At 35.5% G+C, this 18,903-nt stretch overlaps 6 protein-coding genes across 16 annotated transcripts in view; 5 read left to right on the forward strand and 1 right to left on the reverse strand.

The window, feature by feature from the left end:
* Positions 1-1,343: 1,343 nt before the first annotated feature.
* LOC128262959 (uncharacterized) lies at positions 1,344-3,959 on the forward strand. Its single transcript, XM_052997558.1, has 3 exons — positions 1,344-1,525; positions 2,185-2,361; positions 3,614-3,959. The coding sequence occupies exons 1-3, from the start codon at positions 1,465-1,467 to the stop codon at positions 3,820-3,822; spliced, it is 447 nt and encodes a 148-aa protein (XP_052853518.1). The 5' UTR covers positions 1,344-1,464; the 3' UTR covers positions 3,823-3,959.
* Positions 3,960-6,399: 2,440 nt separating this feature from the next.
* Positions 6,400-8,871, forward strand: LOC128262961 (uncharacterized). The gene is made up of 3 exons (XM_052997560.1): positions 6,400-6,559; positions 6,619-6,792; positions 8,500-8,871. The coding sequence occupies exons 1-3, from the start codon at positions 6,499-6,501 to the stop codon at positions 8,706-8,708; spliced, it is 444 nt and encodes a 147-aa protein (XP_052853520.1). The 5' UTR covers positions 6,400-6,498; the 3' UTR covers positions 8,709-8,871.
* Positions 8,872-8,955: 84 nt separating this feature from the next.
* Positions 8,956-10,842, forward strand: LOC128262958 (uncharacterized). The gene is made up of 3 exons (XM_052997557.1): positions 8,956-9,323; positions 9,382-9,555; positions 10,659-10,842. Exons 1-3 carry the CDS (start codon positions 9,152-9,154, stop codon positions 10,781-10,783), a joined length of 471 nt encoding a protein of 156 aa, XP_052853517.1. The 5' UTR covers positions 8,956-9,151; the 3' UTR covers positions 10,784-10,842.
* A 629-nt stretch (positions 10,843-11,471) lies between these two features.
* Positions 11,472-13,589, forward strand: LOC128262962 (uncharacterized). The gene is made up of 3 exons (XM_052997561.1): positions 11,472-11,885; positions 12,074-12,247; positions 13,097-13,589. The coding sequence occupies exons 1-3, from the start codon at positions 11,834-11,836 to the stop codon at positions 13,312-13,314; spliced, it is 444 nt and encodes a 147-aa protein (XP_052853521.1). The 5' UTR covers positions 11,472-11,833; the 3' UTR covers positions 13,315-13,589.
* Positions 13,590-13,816: 227 nt separating this feature from the next.
* Positions 13,817-15,255, forward strand: LOC128262960 (uncharacterized). Its single transcript, XM_052997559.1, has 3 exons — positions 13,817-14,121; positions 14,667-14,825; positions 14,891-15,255. Exons 1-3 carry the CDS (start codon positions 14,058-14,060, stop codon positions 15,112-15,114), a joined length of 447 nt encoding a protein of 148 aa, XP_052853519.1. The 5' UTR covers positions 13,817-14,057; the 3' UTR covers positions 15,115-15,255.
* A 2,536-nt stretch (positions 15,256-17,791) lies between these two features.
* LOC128262957 (GTPase-activating protein skywalker) overlaps positions 17,792-18,903 on the reverse strand; it is a 42,382-nt gene continuing 41,270 nt past the window's right edge. For all 11 annotated transcript variants that reach the window (XM_052997551.1, XM_052997549.1, XM_052997547.1 and 8 more), the window contains 3 exons: positions 18,480-18,638; positions 18,140-18,360; positions 17,792-18,071 (listed from right to left, as the gene is read on the reverse strand). In XM_052997551.1, coding sequence (XP_052853511.1) covers positions 17,930-18,071; positions 18,140-18,360; positions 18,480-18,638 — 522 coding nt within the window. In that variant the 3' untranslated portion in view covers positions 17,792-17,929. The remainder of the gene's footprint in view (positions 18,072-18,139; positions 18,361-18,479; positions 18,639-18,903) is intronic.

Below are 18,903 nucleotides of genomic sequence, written 5' to 3' on the forward strand. Positions count from 1 at the left end.
AGCTTATCAGCTTGGCTCTACCGCAAAGTATTCGCATGCAAAAATGAGCTCACACTTATGGTACTTTGATAATGTCTAACAATTGAAGTAATATTAATTGAATATTTTACCAATATTTTCTTATAACTAGTTCTATTTAAAACATGAGCTCCAATCGGAAAATCTTTGCATAAAAAATGCAAAATTATGCTTATGAAATTGAAATTGAATCCCTTTTTCTTGGTTACTATAATAAGACCATAAAGTTCCTAAGTTCTTGGAGTTACAGGAATAGGACATTGAGATTAAGTCATGTATGTAAAGTGTCCCTTATGCTATATTATGTTTCCTTCTTACCACTGTCACACTAATCCAAGCAAACACTCTGATAGCCATAGAATCTGAATCCAATTAGTCGACCTACACACGGGACAATGCAACCCTCACTGATATCCTGCCATTGTCCTTGTTCCACTGGCCTCAAACATAGCCTCCTTTCAGCCATTTTAAGCCCAGCTGGCCACTTCTAATTAAATTTATGCAAATTATTTGCCGTCCTTGTTGATTAGTGTCACCCCATCTCTCTGCCTCATTAAGATTCGATCGTGCTCAATGAGATGAGCCAAATGAATTTATCTTGCTGCCGTGAATTCGTTATTCTATAAATTGGATGACATACTTTTGGGCGGGTATTTAAAATGTTTGTACAAATTTAGTTATCTTTAAAAAGTACTCAAATCATCATATGTTATTATACTTTGAAGGTGGGAATTAGCAAGTAAATTCTGTCACTTAGAATTGCGAGCTGGTGTAAACAACACTTTAGAGTGTGGATGCTAATAGGTCCATTCGTGACTCATACATAACAACTTTACTTAAAAGTTATTTTATTTAAACGTCTAGTGTATCCAGAAACTATGTACTTTTCAGTACAACTTTCAATTTCATAATATTTTTAAATTTTTGTTAATAACTTAACTGCATGCATATTCATATAATATGTTGATTAAATACTTTTATGATATTTAATGGCAAAATAAATTTAAGTTTTTGATAGATTTTGTATAAAGTACACATTTGTGTACATAACGAAAAAAAACTAGATACATTTATGTAAATGCATGCAATACAATAACAAACTTAGGTCACAATCTAAACAATACTTCAAAAACAAAATAACCAAACGCTAGAACCGGTTTGGTAACACCAAAAAATGAGAATAGACTTAGAAATACAGCCTGCATATCGAACCGAAATTTCCACTCAAAACAAAACAGCAGAGCCAGCAGTTTGAGACAGATACTTTGAGTTAATTTTTTGGGGCGACGGTGTTGCTGCTGGAACTGCGATGTTGCTGTTGTAACAACTCGAAGCGCTCGGCAGTTTCAGACGTGCAGCAGACATCGTTGTAGACGGTTGAGACTCGTGCTTAAGTTCGAAATATTTAATTTTCCAAATCGTTAACTCCACAAAGTGTTGGTGAAAATGGTGTCCGCTCTGAAATCCAGTTTGGCCGTGGCCATTATGATCAGTTTGGCCTGTTCGGGTGCGTTGCGTTTGAAAGTTTGGCCAGTGGAAGCGGTGCATTTTAAGGAGTTCAAGGAGACCCAGTTGGCGGAAAATTTAAAGATTTATACCGCTGTTTATTCCTTCGAAGTGAAATACTTCTAGTTTATATTTTAAATGTTTCAGAGTTATTTAGAGAACGAATCTATCTTCTTTATTTTCTTACAAAGTAAAATGCTTACAAAAAAGTCCATTTTAACAATATATTTTCATTATATAAAATGCCTATTTATTTCATAGATTTAAAATTCGTTAAATTCGTTAAATTTAAAAAAAAAAAATCTAGTAAAAAATGACAGTGTGGACTTAATCTTTATAAACTTCAAGCGTTTAAGAATAATTTAGACATAAATCTTCATTCTTACTTTCCTTTTTTTTTAATATATGTCTCAAGTCGTAGTATAATTTTGTTTTTAATAAAAATAAATAAGTAATACAAAAACATTGAAGATTTGTACTTAAGCAATATTACCTATACCTATGTTGTTAAGAAACAAAAATTCTAATTTAAAGCCTTTTCAGTAAAATATAGACAAATATCAGCCCCAAATCTCCTTAAAAGCGATTCGCGTCAAATAGCAACAACTTTTTAGCCATGTGTTTTCCATTCAATTCAATTTCTTATCTCCTCCTTTACAGCATATGCCATTAAGTGCTATCAGTGCGAGTCCCTAACCTCGCCCAAGTGCGGTCTGAAGTTCGAGGCCGATGACAACCTACTAATCGATTGTTCCCGGATTGGACCCCCTCGGTACCTACAAAACTTCTTCCCCCTGCGTAACGCCACTGGATGCATGAAAAAGACCCTTGAAAGCGGTGAGTTTGCAGACCCCAAGAAACTTAATAAAAAACTTTGGTCTTACACATATATAATAATATCTTAAGGCATCATGAAACAGCATAACAAAACAGCAGCTAGAAATAACAAAAACTGAGACCCCAAAATCCACAAGTTTAAAGCAAGCCCCCTGAGGTCATCACAGGAAATCAGTTTATGTATTTAGTCTCTGATGTCATGCGTATATCTCTCTATCTGCGTTTCAGATGTTACTTTATACCTTTTTACGTGATTTCTCGTCACGTTTTTTTTCTGCGACTTATTTTCTTGTAATTACATTAAACTGAGAGCTCAATTTAGGTTCGCATCGAAAATAATAATAGCCTTGACGAGATAGAGATTGAATGCCGCCAGCTTTTCGCTTTCACACAATTAACATATCTGAATTTATTTGCAAGTCAGTTCAGCCGATTGATTAGTGTCATAAGTATTATGATCATTTTTCTAGCTTAACCAGCTCTGAAGCCTGTAAACTTACAGAGGCAAATTGCTTATAAAATTTTTAGAATAATTTGCAAAGACGAAATCGCGGATTCACTAAAATATATATATCAATTTAAGAAGAAAACCCTGTTACCAGTGACGAGATAGAGATTGAACGCCACAAGCTTTTCGCATTCACATAAATTACATTAATTTGTAAGGCAAATCACCTGATAAACTACTTCGTCAATAATATTATGAGACTTTATCTTTTAAGTCTCTCAAATTACCGAGACAAATCAATTTCAAAATAAGTAGAGAAAAAGGTAATAATGAAGTCCCAGACCAAAAAAAAAAATACTCTCTAAACTTAACATTAATATATTGTTATTTGCTTTAAACTACAAAAAAAAAATATTATTTAAATCAAAAAATAAAATAATAATAGCAGTGTCGAGATAGAGATTGTATGCCGTAAGCTTTTCGCTTTTATAAAATTTGCATTTCTAAATTTAAACATAAATGTTTTGATCGTTTTTTAGCTAAACCAGCTTTAGAACTGTTTGTTAACAGAGGCAAATTAAATATTAAATTGGCAGAGAAAATGCAATAATGAATATGTATTTAAAGCTCCTTCTTTGTTTTTCCCGACAACAAAGTACAGTGTATCAGTCATACAAAATTGAAACAAACAATTAACAAGTGTGAGGTTGTTGGGTGAACAATAGGTTCATTTAGTAGTCCCTTCCAGAGAAAGTTGTTGGCCCGGTTACTCATCCGAAAACAAACACTCTGCTACCATTTCAGTGGCCGGACATCCGCAGATCGTGCGGAGCTGCTACTTCGGCGACATCAACAACAAACAAGGTGGCTGCCAGTCGGATCCCTCGCTGCCCTTCGTGAGGCAACTGGACTGCGACGTCTGCACCAAGGACGAGTGCAACGGATCCTCCTCCCTGGCCCCCATTGCCGGAGCCATCGTCCTCTTCTTTGCCGTGGCCCGTCTGCTGGCCTAGATCTTAACTAGCTCGTAACTCGCAGTTCCACAAATTGCTGGTAGTATTCAAGGATCTAATTTTTTGTAAATTTCTTCTAAATTTAATTTGATAATAAACGACGAACAGAAGGTGTTCTATTACTATACCAAATAAAATTGTGAATTCATTTATACCCGCAATTCGTTACAAAATTAGTATATTACTGGGAACTTTATTTAGAAGGTATACGGGATCTTTTGACCCTACTCGATCTAGAAATGTCTGTCCGTCCATTTGTTAATACACCAACTAGCTTTCCGTTTGAAGCTATCTGGATTTAATTTTCCCAAACGTCTTATGTTACTTTGAAGTTTTTAAACTTTTACTAAGAATTTCGTTTCTTGATCAAAGTACAAATCTTACTAGATGACTGAACGTCACCAATTATACTTAAGTCGAGAATTTTAGGTCTTTAAAAGAGCTTTTTCGTAAAACTTTTCCAATTTTAATTTTTTGAGTGCAGAAAACTTTAATTTATTTGAATTTCGTTGTAAAGATATTCTCCTTAATATATCTTGTTTGCTTTTTGCAACTGCAAAAAAAAAGGTTAGTAAAAGAGTTCCCAAATTAGGCATTTAAAAAATTAACTTTTTGGATATTAAAAACGTCATGAAGCCGAGTTTTAAACAGTAGAGCTCATTAATTTTTTATATGTCTTATGATTTAAAATAGGAAAAAATTGTGAAAATCGAAAATGGCATATGTAAAATAATGGGTATTAAGGAATGACAAATTCCTAAACCAAATTTGTCAGAAATTTGTTGTGAGAAAAGTTTAACCAAATTTTCTAATTTTCTAGCAGAAACGTACATACGTGTTTTTTTTTAACATTTTGTATTATGAGTATTTTGCACAGGCAATGACGAGTTTAAAAAAAAAAACTTATGGGGAACAAATTGCTTATTTACTTTACAACAGCCCAACCAGAAAAAAATCAGTAGACCTGTAGTAATAGCGATTTGTACGGTGGACTCATTTTAAGTGTAGTCATCAAATAATAATAAATTTCAAAAAACAGTTCAGTGACTCAGAACTTCGAGTCCAACCTAAACCGATTCTGAATCTTTATTATTTTTCTGGGGCTGGAGAGTGAAACACCTGGAGATTAAATTAGTATGTGCACCCACATGAACAACCAAAATTTGTATGTTCATAAAGAAAAGTCACACAATTCCCCCTTTTTTGTAAGCGGGAAGTGGGATTTATGTTCGTCTGCCTGCTTAATTACATATAATTGTTTTCAATTTCATTTGCAAGTCAAGTTTCAGTAATTCTTCTACCCTTCGGATTCGAGTTTACAAAGTGTTAAATGCAGTTCAGCAGAGTTCAAGAAACTCCAGACCCCGAGATTCGAGATCCGAGAGCATTTCATCAGATCGGAGAGCTCTGGAAGCTGGAAGCTGAAACATCCAAAGACACTCCACCCCCGCCTGCCCCAATTAACCCAAACTCATTTAGCATAATTTCAGAAATTACTTAATTGAAGAAAATAGAAATTTGTGGGAAAGCCACTTAACCGAGTGTCTGTCCATGTTCTGGCAAGATTAAAACACAGAAATACGTTGGCTTAAATAAATAAAACAATTTAAATCGACCATATTTCAATTGGGCGTTGAATTGCATGCTGACCATTTAAGGGAGAATAGTTAAAGTATAACGAGCAAATGCAGTTGGAACTAATTAAAAAGGCATTGAAATAAAAGATGATCAAACATTAAATAATCAACATTTTTTGTTCGCAAACGTCAAGTTTTCGTCAAAATGGATAAACGCTTAAGTGTTGAGTATAAGTCAACTAATGTTTTTGTAATGTTTTTTACATAAAACATTTGAATTATATATATTAGTGATTTGAAATTAGAGTGGATAGAAATCGAAAATAGTTACAATATATATATTTTACAGCCGAACAGTAAGTAAGTGATTCAGAATCCAATCATGCATATACAGGTAAATTAAACGGTTACACGATAAGTACGCGATCTTCGTAATGTGACAGCTCAGAACGTTGTTAATTGCTGAAATTTGCAAAACAATGAGAATGAGTAAAATATTCGAATGTGCTTCAAACTGCGCATTAGAATCAAAAAGGCAAATGGCAACTGGTTTAAAAACGATGACGATTCCAGGGATCTCGAACCTACTTGACATTCAGCGGAGTGTTACATAGCGACGCACAAAAATCTCATACTATTACACAATACTCCAAAAAAAACCTATTTTCGGGAACATCGGAATAGTTCTTCATAAGAGTGCCAAAAACAAAACGAACATTAAACAATAAGCCAAAACGGCTGACATCACCCCAAACAAGTCGGCAAAAATTCTTGATATTTATGTATATATGCGCCTCGTTTGTGTGTCAACTGTTGGGTGAAAAAACATTGCGGCGGCAGCTTCTATACAAATTTAAAAACAACAGAATTCAAACACGCAACGTACACACAAAAAGCCACTCACAGCCAAAACGAGTGGAAGCTTGGGTTTGAGTGAGTGGAATACTGAGCGGAATGCTAGTGAGTGAAAAGATGGACAATGGACTGAGCGAACGCTTTCAGACGCCAGCATTCAGCGCCCACAAACGCTCGCCAGCCGCCGTGCCATCAAGGTCTGCCTTAAGAAGTATTCAAAAAATAATAATTTACAAAAGTGAAAATGGTGTCGAGTGTAAAACTGATCTTGGCTCTCGCTGTCTTGGCCACTTTGGCCTGCACGGGTATGAAATCTTTGGGATTTACGCTACCGGGTTAATCAACGCATATCATCGTTTTGCAGGGTACGCCATCAAGTGCTATCAGTGCGATTCTATTACTAAGCCCAATTGTGGAATGAATTTTAAGGCGGATGACAGTTTGCTTTTGGATTGCACCAGGATTGCCCCACCTCGATTCCTGCAGAACTTCTTCCCCGTTCGCAATGCCACCGGTTGCATGAAGCAGACAATTGATCGTAAGTAAGGCGATTGGGATCGCCTCTTATAAACATGATTTCATCGAATCGATTGCCCACGCTCAGCCATCCCCATTTACGCCATTTAAACTAATTAATTAATTGGAGCTACGACTTTGGAGGCACAGTAGGGTTAACTGTGGTCCAGAACTATCAAATTTATTTGCTAAATTTAATTAGCTTATGATTGAGTTTATTTTTAAACATGCAGGTGTCCTTTATGTTCATACTTTGTGATTTATTTTATGAAAGCAAAGGCCAGAATATTTAGGCGTGATGAAAAATCCAAAGAGTTAACAGAAAATTATATTTAGAAATGCTGAAAATCTACAAGTCTTTTTTGGATGCTTTCCAGTTTGATATGTACTGCATGTAGATTATAAAAGAAAAATATGATGTATAGAGAGGAAGTATAAAGGCTACAGATAAGAAGAATCTCATTGTTTATCACTTTCATATATGAAACTATCAGTGAGGTTTTTGTATTATAATCTACACCCTTGGCTTAACCTCTGCAACCCTGACTTTTTATTTCCAAGACTTTTACTGACAAAAGGCTAAACGCAACAGAGATTAAATTCCGTCCCTTGGCAAAAGGTTCCCTTCATTAAAAATTCATCAGGGACGGTAGCTGTTTATGTCATTGTACCATTTGATTTATTTGCTCGACGTTTTCAAGCAATTTATTTGATTGCCCGCCGATTTTCAGGTATAAATATTCCCTGGCTTCTAGTTGGTTTTCTAAATAATTACTGAGATTTTTTTATCGCGCGGTTTTCCGTAGATTTCTCTGGGGAATCGGAGGAATATTTATGCTCGTTGACCGCAACAACGCCTCAGATAATTGTTTGCTAATTTTATTAATAACCGACTACTTTCGTGAAGGGAGTGGCAGCTGTAATTAACTGGCAGACAAATGGCATCACAGTCAGCCCACAAATTAGTCACAGCTATATTTGCTCGGTGTTCTAGATTTTACATAAAGGTGGGAAGGAAAAAGTTTCTTTGACAGCATATACAAGTATAAACTAAGGTAGGGTATTTACTAATAATTGAGAAATTTTGTATTCTGTTTTCTTTAGACTTTTGTTATTGATATTCTTTAGAATCAATTTTATTCGTGCTCAGCTTAGAGATTAGGTAAATGAATACAAAAACAACAAATGTGATTATATACATTTACATCACTGACACTATCCCTGTTTAATATCAGATAGTTTTTTTTAAAATAAATGTTTTTATTACCTTTTTATATTATTAATTATTTTACAATTACTTCCCAATAGCTTTTAATAATTGCACGATAAATCTCAATTTGAACATCTAACTTACATATAATCAAAAGTTCAAACACGTACAAAATTCAGCGCTAAGCAAGAGAAGCTAAAAATAACAATTTTGGAAGAGTATACACCATACTTATTTCCGTGCACATCAGTATGCACAACGCAATAAAATGTCGAAATTTTTGGCCTTAATTAACGAATGTTTGAATTCGTTTTCTAAATATTTAAGTGAAATAGTAAAGCCAATTTAATTTCCTGATGTATTGCGTCCAACCATTTCAAATTTATTATTTTTATATTTAATGATCAGCTACATTAAAAGTTTTTTTTAATTTCTGTTTTATTATGCTATAAATAGCAAAGTAAATAAAGTCACAATTGTAATTTATAAATAATAAAACCATAATTTTCGCCCATTTAGTACCTGGCCAATCCCAGATCGTGAGGAGCTGCTACTTTGGCGATGTTAGCAATACACAAGCCGGGTGCCAGACTGACCCCAACCTGCCCCTAAACAAGTTGTTGAGCTGCGAGGTCTGCACCAAGGACGAGTGCAACGGATCTTCCTCCATGGCCCCCATTGCCGGAGTTATCCTTCTTTTCTTCGGCGTGGCTCGTTTGCTGGCCTAAATTTTATAGTTATTCTTGTAGTACCGCTCGACAAAATTAAGCCTGCTAATACAAAAGCCTTTAATCACACTGCTTAAGGCATTTTTGAATCGCTTTTAATTGTTATACACCATTTCAACAATTTTTGTCCACAATAAAGATCACTTTATTTATTTAAAATTTATATTTCTCTAATTGTTTTATTAATTGTAAATATTTTGGTAATTGGGAAGTTGTAAGAACCGAAGTCAGTTTGTGTCCGGCCACACTTAAACGCTTTTTCTCACCAATAACACTTCTCTTCTGCTTTTCTCTATTTTTCACTTAATTTTTGGAACTCTCTCGGCTGACGATAATATTGTAGAACAGCCGGAAACTCAAAAGCGCTCTCTCTGTAAATTTCCGTGGGTTGACCAAGTATCCCAGCCACCTTCTACATTCAGCGTCAAATCTCCACTCAGTTGATGAGGAAAAATACCGACAGACGTCTCCAAGAATTTACCAGGAAAATCGCGAACGCCATCAGCGTGCGATCAAGGCTGCTTTCAAAAATATTAAAAAAATTATTTCCAAAGGAAAAATGGTGTCGGTTCCAAATGGCACCTCTTACTGTTTTAGCCATTTTGGTCTGCACGGGTATAAAATACACCGGAATAGCTGTTCCGATTTAATCATCATATATAATAATTTGCAGGGTACGCCATCAAGTGCTACCAGTGCGATTTTGTTAAAAACCCCAATTGTGTAACGCGATATAAGGCCGATGACAGTATGGTTGTGGATTGCTCCAAGCTTACCCTACCTTTTTTCTTTCCGAGCATATTCAGGATTCCCAATGCCACCGGTTGCGAAAAGACGACCATCGAATGTAAGTAAGGTATTTGGGATCGCTTGATCCAAGAAAATCTGTGAGTATCAATTCAGAGCGGTTCCAAATGGCACCAGATACCTAGTGTTCTTCCATTTGTAATCAAAAATAATGGGTTTTATTTTAAGGTTTAGCAATCAATTTTTTTTTGCGACTTTTTGAAAACTACTATTTGTTTTAGATTTTATAAAATTGGCGGAATAAAAATGTTTTTTAAGAGCTTACACCAGGGTAAAATATGGTTAGGTAAGAACAATTTATAATTAATGTACTCATTGCTGACTTAAAAACATTTATTTATTAATATTTATTATAAACTTTTGTTATTGATATTCTTTGGAATCGATTTTGCTCGCAGTCATAGATCAAGGCAATGAATACAAAAAAACATTTACAGAAATTTTTATAGAATTGCGGTTTAAAGCTTATGGAAATATCAATCAAAAATAGTTAAGCAACTTTTGATACAATTGTTTATATTTTCGTGAAGCTTCAGTATAATTTAAATAACGCAAATATGAATATTGACATTTTTCATAGGTTTAATATTTAAACAAAATTTTAAAACAGATGAACAAAAAAAAAAAAATATTAATGTTTTTATTTAAAAAATATTTTAGATATTATTTATTCTATTGCAAAGTGCAGATGAAAATAAAATCATTTAGTCCACAATATAAAAAATAAATTTTAATGAATTGTTCACAACTTTAAGTTTCAATGGTTTTTTTTACTTTATTCTATTTATTGGTAAGTAAGCGTTATGATAAATAAAAAGAAAAGTGTTTCTTTGCCATAAAAGTATGTTCTTGAGCTCTTTACTTTGTCCCACGACTATTATTTTGATCGCAGCTGTATAAACATATATACAACTTCACCACTGACACAATCAGCAATATAAACAAAATAATATTAAAACATCATTCATGTATATAATTGAAATTTCCTTTCGTTTCTTTTTGAAAGTCAAATAAATAGAAATACATTTTTAATTTATTTACTTCAATGCAAAACAACAAAATATTGTTATGGTTTCCCATCTTATATGTTTATTCAAATACCTCTTTTATTAAATGATAAAACTATAATTTTCACCATTGCAGTTGTGCCAGGAGAGTTCATCATCCTAAGGAACTGCTACTTTCGCAATGTTAGCATCTTGCCAGAAGTTTGTGAGAATAATCCCCGCCGCACCTGCGAGTTCTGCACCGCGGACTTGTGCAATTGATCCTCCTCCCTGGTCCCCAATGCCGGAGTTATCCTAGTCTATCCGAAACCATATCAAAATTGCTAGTACAACAGCTTACCTTACTCAATTTTGAATCGTTTTATTGTTATAAACTAGTTAAACAATTTTTTCCACAATAAAGATCACTTTATTTTTTCTGAAATTGTCATTTCTATAATTGTCCACTTAAAAGGATTTTTATTGATATTGATTTTATTAACTATTATTTTCTGTGCTGTAGTGGAGTTGTAGGAGCGTAAAATCCGTGCGTGTTTGGCCACACTTAAAGGCTTTTCCTCGCCTACAACACTTCTCTTCTGCTGCTCTCTTTTTCACTTAACTTTTGGAACGCTCTTGGCTGACGATAATAGAACAGCCGGAAAAGCAGCTAAAGCGTTCTCTCTGTGATTTTCCTTGGGTCTTGACTACACTACCAGTATTCCCCCGCCACCTTCCTCGTGGGTTATAAGTTCAGCGTCAAATCTCCACTCAGTTGATGAGCAAAACACAAAATGTTCATTAAAATAAGACAAATTAAAAATGTTGAGCGATGACGCCAGGCGAAATGGCCATAAAGTGGTTCCCTCGCTGAAAAAAAGAGAGCGTGAAACAGGAAAAAAAAGAGAAAAACGACAAGGAGTTGAATTTGGAAAATGCTTTTGGCATTCTTTTAGTTCGATTTCGTTTGCGGACGTCGACTGACAGGCGGCTCCAAGAATTTAGCCGGGAAAATCGGGGAAAGTTGAAAAAAACTCAGGGAAAATTGGCAACGCGTGTTTACATTTTAATTTCATTACGGGCTGAAAGCAAACAAAATATGTAAAAGTCATTTATAGAAAAGGAAAATACACATTTCTTTATGTTGAAGCTATATAATATAGACAACGGATATACGTTTTATATTTAAATCTCGTGCGGATCGTTTCAATTGCGTTGAGCAAAGATATAAATAATCCTGCCACTTGAATTATTTTCCATAAAAACATCAAATAAAACAAATCACAAAAGTAAAGGGAAAAGAGTGGCAAAACGATTTTCTTCTCATCAACAATGCAGCATTATTTACTTTTGTTTGGCGCGCTCATCTCGCTGCTGGCCTCAGGTTTGTTATTGCTCTGTTTGAATTTGTATTTGGATTTGTTTTTCGATTTTGTGCTTTGTATTTTGAGTTTTCTGTTTGCCGACGGTTGTCGGTGGTCGGTGATCGTCTGTCGGCTGTCCACTGTCTGATCTCATTTCTGCCATAAATAAGACGCATCTCTGGTCTTTTCATCCCGCCAATGCCATTAGCTTACGCCATCAAGTGTTACGCCTGCGAATCCGTCTACGAGGCGAGTTGTGGCGAGGATTTCGAAGTCGAGAACCATTTCAAACGTGACTGCGCTTTTATTGCCCCGCCGCGATTTTTGGAGAACGATCTGCTCAGCGTGAATGCCACGGCCTGTTTGAAACGGGAATTCAAGGGTGAGTTTAATAGGAGATATAATTAACAAATACCTAATACTCTTAACATTAGGAAATTTACGTATAAAGTATAAGTTAAATCTAGAAACACTTCCATTATTTATTTTTAATTAACAAGACGTGAACAATTTTAAAATCTTCCAAGTCGTTTATATGTACGCCACTTGCAAATAAAATAAAACATGTTCAATAGTACTAGAATAGAATTGTGTGAGGTTACTGGCAGTTTAAAATGATTTATGATCTTTTCATCGCACATCAAGTAAAATTTGAATATTACAAAAAATAAAAAGATCTGCTCAAAGTAAATGCGCTATTCCAGAATAATGAGTTTTAGAGTGCTATAGCCATAAGACAATATATAAGTCAAATCGTGAACCAGTTTTATTAATATCCAACATCGCACGTGTTCCGTAATACAATCAACTTTGTTGCTAATTAAACATTATTTGATATTAAAAACACTGAGGTCCATTAACCAGCACAAAAAAAAAACAAATGTGACATGGTTAAATGCACAAAAACATCTTTATAAGCAATTATTTTAGAATCAAATTGGTTATGTGTTAAGAATGTTATTAATTTTTCAGATACTATTTTCCCAAATAATTTCTGACGCAAATCAAAACAAAAATTAAAATAATATTTCGCTTAACAAATTATACATTTGCAGATACGTCTGCGTATACAAACAGCTGTGACCTTATTTCAGACATTTTAATAGACTTTCGAGTAATCTTTTCAAATCTTGGACAATACGTATCAGCCCATTAAAACTTGAACAATAAAAATGTTTATACATGGGAAATCAGCCTGAAAGTAGACTAACTAAATGTTTTGTTTCCCCAGAAAATGGCGTACGTAAGATTGTAAGAGGCTGCTATTTTGGCGATGTAAATGCTACTGAAGTCTGGTGCAAAATGGATCCCACACTGATGGCGGTGCAAAACACCAGTTGTCATGTGTGCGACAACGAGAACTACTGCAATGGAGCCGAAAGTCCAGCGGATAATTGGAAAATCTTCGCCAGTCTGGTCTTGTTTCTCTTGGCACCTCGTCTACTCTGAAATGACAGGAAGACGCAGCGAAAATTTGGGGCACAAAATGCACAATAAAAGGCAAAAATAACTTAAGTAAATCTAGTTAAATGTAGTCCCAGATCTATAATTTACCAAATCCCACTTAGCACACAATATTTAGTCCTAATCCGCCCCACTGTATTAATGACCAATCAACGGCAAACATGGCGTATGAGCAACGTTAGTAGACATGAGCCGAAAAGCTGGCAAACAAATTTTGAACGATCCAAAAACAAACTAATAAAAACTAATTTTACACAGAATGCCAAATTGTTTATTTGTTCAAATGCCACTAATGAACTTTTGGCTGAGATAAATGGATATTGGCAAAGGAAAGGAAAGGGAAGGGAAGGGCAGAAGACCTGGCTATACATTTTGGAAACCCACCTCCCCTTCGTTAGCCACAATGTCAACACGCGTTCGCCAGGAAAATGCCAACGAAGGAGAAGTGAAAATCTGTTATGAAAATCAAATTCACATTCTGAATGCGATTGTTCGCTCATTCAGTTCAGTTTAGTTCAGTTCAGTCGCGTGTGTGCAACGCTTCGAGTCGGTGGTCGGTGGTCGGTGATCGGCGGTTCGTGGCTATATAGTGGGTCTAACATGTGATTAAAATCGGTCCGGCAGCTGAGAAGACAACATCTGTATTCGCGCACGTATCGGCATCGCCATAGCTATTGACTCACCGCGACCGCCGGACAGTGGGATCAACTGTTTTCGGGGGCGGTACAATGGCGCTGATGGCACTGCGTGCGCTTACCGCGCTCTTTCTGCTCGTCACGCTGGCCAGCTCAGGTGAGTTTACCGCCAGCAACTCATCCCATTCCTGCACCGGAAATAATTTCCATATGTTTTATTGATAGATAGTTTTTTTTCTTAAATAACAATAATAACAATAATCGAGCTTAAAAATGAATCACTTCCAATAAACAACAGAATTCAAGAGAAGATAAAAATTTACTTGCTTTTTAAAGTAAAATAAAAATGTACAAAAGAATTGGGTAACATATAAGAAGATAATTGAATGACGAATGAGAGTTTGTACGATAAATACATACTAAGTTGCGGAAATTATAAAAACTTCCTTTTTTAAAATAGCAACAATGTATAAAAAAAAATTATGAATTGAATGGAATGCCGTTCTCAATTAATTAACTCTTTTGCTTTTTGGAATGACGTTCTCAATGTCAAGGAACATAAATGATGATTGTTGAATGATTCGTAAACGTTTGTACACAAAATGTATACAAAGTGTCGCAAATTTTAAGAACAATTTCAATTCATTGTTTTCTTTTCTGTGTGCTCGCGTTGACACACATATTTACGCATGTCGTCATCAGCTCGGGCCATTACCTGCTACGAATGCGATTCCGTCAATAATCCAGGGTGTGGGGAGCAATTTGCGGGCGATGACATATCCACGACGGATTGCGATGTGGTGGCAAACATGCGAGCCTCAGGAGCGGAGGCCACATGCCTAACAAAGTACCACGAAGGAAGTGAGTATATCTTTTCGGGAATTTAGGTTAAGAAACCCCCCATTCAACACCTGATTTCTTGGCAGTTCCTGGAGACACGCGTTTTGTGCGACGTTCCTGCTATTTTGGCGACTCATCGCCCATGGGCATAAATTGCGATGATGGACCCGATCCGGTGGTGCCATTCATGAATTTTCTGGGATGCACACTCTGCAACACGGATCTGTGCAACGCTGCCCCAGGAAGAATCACACTGTCATTGGCCAGTGCCTTTTCTGTACTTGGTCTTCTTATCCTACTTACCAAGTAAGGAAAATGAGAGGCACATAGAAGGAAGACCTTTCAATGTATCCTATTACCCATTATACCTATACTCGAGAAATGTATTACAGTTCGTTGTATTCTAACCAAATTATTTATACTCACTTAAAATAAAAATATTACGGTCGAACTTATGCTTTATTTAGTCAAAGTCACTTTAAGTCCAACTTGTTTTTTTTTTTTTTTTGGTTTTAAAGTGAATAACCTCGAAACCATCTTAAACTCAAACTCTTTGATGGTATATGTATATTGCATATATTATTTATCAGCAAGCCCACAAAATAATAACAAAGAACGGCCAAATGTTTTGTTTCATTGTTCATTTTATTTGATTTTGTTTCCTTTGTTTTTATACATCCACTAAAATGATTTAACATACATATATCTTTTTATAATATAATTATTCATGTTTTTTTTAATATAATTTATTGAATAAAATTTACTCGCCTCCTACTTTATCTGCGTGTGTGTGTGTGTGTGTGTATGTATATGTGTTTGTGTGTATTGTAATTAGGATTTATAAATTACAAAATATTCATAAAATAAATAAAAATAACATTTTTAAATTGATGCACACAATTGCGGTTTCAATTTTTAATCAATATACCTGTTGATCGTCAAACACATGCAGATTTACATATATTGTATATTTCCAGTTTCTTGTATAAATTATTGTATGTGGGTATATAGATAACACGTTGGTTTATCATGTTTATGGGTTTTAGCTGCGGATTATATTCATGTCACTTTCTGGGCTACACATAAATAACATTCAAATATAAATATATGGATATTTATCAAGATATCGTATATAAACTACACATTGAGAACAATTCAGATAGAAAACAATTTATGTACAAAAGATTTTTTTTGTTTTTTCTTTACCAAATACTGTCCATGTTGTCAGTGCCCCTGGGAATCTCCGAGAATCCTTCGAGGACAACTGTCACGTCAATGCCAAAATACAATCCTTGCCAAGCACTCCTCAACTTAAGGTCTATCAACAATTCATAACATCAGCGTGTAAGAATTAGTCAACCAAATATAGTAAAACTTATTATTTCAATTCGATTCACACTCAGAAACAAATAACAAACATATTTGCTTTTCTCATATTTCATTTTTTTAACTTTGTATGGATCAACTTGTACAACTATTTTTGTAGTTGGGTATATAATGTAGAGTTCGGTTATATAATGCTGCGTACACATATACATTGAATCATAGTAACAACAACACAGAGAGTTTGTTTAAAACCTAAAAACTATTCATATTTAGTTTGCTGTTCCACTGCTGCTCTTTCCACAGACCACAGACTGCAGGTGACCTGCGTTTGGATGGAGGTGTTTGATCGTTTTCTTGGGTGAGGGGTTTGTGTTGGCGATTTGTGGAGTACCAGCTCCTTAATGCAATGGTTGTGGAGTGTTGCCTGTCACTTCCTGCAATCTGTGGCTACTGCTGTCCCTACTCCTCGATTTTCGTTGTGGTCTTTCCATTAAATTGTTACAATTCGCTTGAGTAGTGCAACGATCAATAAACCATCGGAATCTGCAGTCACTCAAAGGCAAATGAATATTAAGTTGGAGCGAAATGGGAGGAAACACATCATGATCTTTTTGTTAAACATAAAAATTGACTAGAAAAATGTGCAAAAATTTTGTGTACGTGCAGTTTTTGGGTGGAGGTGAGCAAAGAATTTCGTTGGTATTGAAAATGGAATGGAATCTTAAAATAATTATTGATTGTTCTCCGTTTTTGTTTATGCCTACTTATGAAGCCTTCAACTTGTAATACATTTCTTTGTTTTTCGTTTTCGTTTTTCGCTTTGAGATCAATTGCACATGGGTGAGAGCTCTCCACTGCCAGCTCCTTTCTTTTCCTCATTTTTCACTTTAAAGTGACTACAAGTTCCGCTGGTTAAGGGCATTAGCTTTATATATGTTATATAAGTCAATTGGGGGCTATGTAACTATAGAATATATCTGTAGTATCTGAGCATATTATTGGCGGCAGCAGCAGCACTAATCGAAAGAGGTTTGGTTTTTCTTTATCTATATATTTTGCGACCAATAGGGGACAACTTTTAGAAACATTCGGTTGCTTTCAATGCAATTTACAAGTTACACTTTCTATACACATAGCAATAATAATATTAATAACATTAATAACGAATTCAGTCAAGTCAGTAAATTTGGTTTACAGAAAGAAAAAATACATAATATATATATGAACTAAATGAAATAATAACGCTAATAAACAATAATAAAGTTGCAGCCCAAGTTTTCTGGTGTTGTTTTCTGCTTTCGATTTTTAAGGAATATTTTTTCTTTGCTGCGGTACATGGCTATAGAAATACGTTTTACATTTAGATATACACTTTATAATAATTCATTATGTATATGCTTGTATAGATATCATGTATATATGTAAAGGGTTGTAACAACTAGGGTATTGTAATTTCAAAGCTTTGCGTTTTGAAACATGAACTCACAGAGTATTTCCATTATATAATATATAATTTGTTTTAGCTTTTCGCATTTTTTCATTAACATTAAACATTAACACGACGACTGTGGCTTATTTTTGCTGCTTGGCCACCTTCGATACATATTTATAAATAAGCTTTTATAAATGTTTACACATTATCTCATCTTGGTATCATCAGCATCCGCCCGTAATGGCGGAAACGAAAGCAATCTGCAGGTGTTTGAGTGGTTGTAGGAAACGCGGGGGGAAGGTCGAGCAGTTTGGCTGAGCACTTGATCATCGGCGGGCAATATCGGTCAGACTGAGGAGGAGTTCTTTTAGATGCCCACAAAGCCGTAGACCTCCAGCACCCGGATCTCAAAGTCGCCGGACGGACACAGCGGCGGATTATTGAAGGTTTTGCAGCTGTCCGTCTTGCCAAAACGTATGTTCTCGTCCATCCAAATGGCCTGACCCTCGCTATTGCGGAATGGAGTAAACATTTTATAAGTGAACAGGTGGATGGCATTGCGAACAGCACAACTTACCCTCCACCAATGGTTATCATCTTGGAGTCGGCCGCCATAAACAGCTCGGAACTGTGTCCCAGATCCTTGTCGCCCTCAATGCCCACCCAGGGGTACTTGGCTCGCTCTGGATATAGGGAGAACAAAAAGGTTTCGCCGGTGCCAAAGTAGGCCTGTCGTTGGCCCTTGTCATCTTTCACATTCCTCTCAAACCAGCGCGAGGAGCAGTATGCTCCAAATACCTAAAAGCAAGGATCGTTTAGTAAATCAAATTTTACTTTATAAATTTATTACATTTAAAAATGAACTGAGAAATGGAAAATCATTACCCCCTTGTACATTTTTGAGTTAGTAAACTTACCTCATTATTGCACGTCTTGATCATGAGCAGCGTGGGCTCGTGCTGCTCCACCCGGACGTAGAACGTGGTCAGCGAGCAGCCGTGCTCCTCGGTGGTGTAGAGCAGCACCGGTTGGTACATTGTTATCCGCACGGGCAGCCAGGACCACAGCGTGAACAGCTATGGGAAGACGAATGGCATCCTTGTTAGCAAATCATTTTCTGCGACTGGAGGTTTTAACTTGGCTACGACTACGATTAACGTATTGAAAGGGGTAGCAATTAGCCAATGACAGAACAAAATACGTTGGCGTGGATAAAGTAGAGTGAAAAAACATGAACTCAAAAAGGCCAAAAGTCAACGAAAAACAACTAAAAGCCAGGGTTAAGTAACATATGCGAGGCAAACAACTTTCGATGAGGGCTAAGAACTACAGAATAAACTA

This window comes from Drosophila gunungcola, unplaced genomic scaffold, assembly GCF_025200985.1.
Source record: "Drosophila gunungcola strain Sukarami unplaced genomic scaffold, Dgunungcola_SK_2 000001F, whole genome shotgun sequence".
NCBI classification, from domain to species: Eukaryota; Metazoa; Arthropoda; class Insecta; order Diptera; family Drosophilidae; genus Drosophila; species Drosophila gunungcola.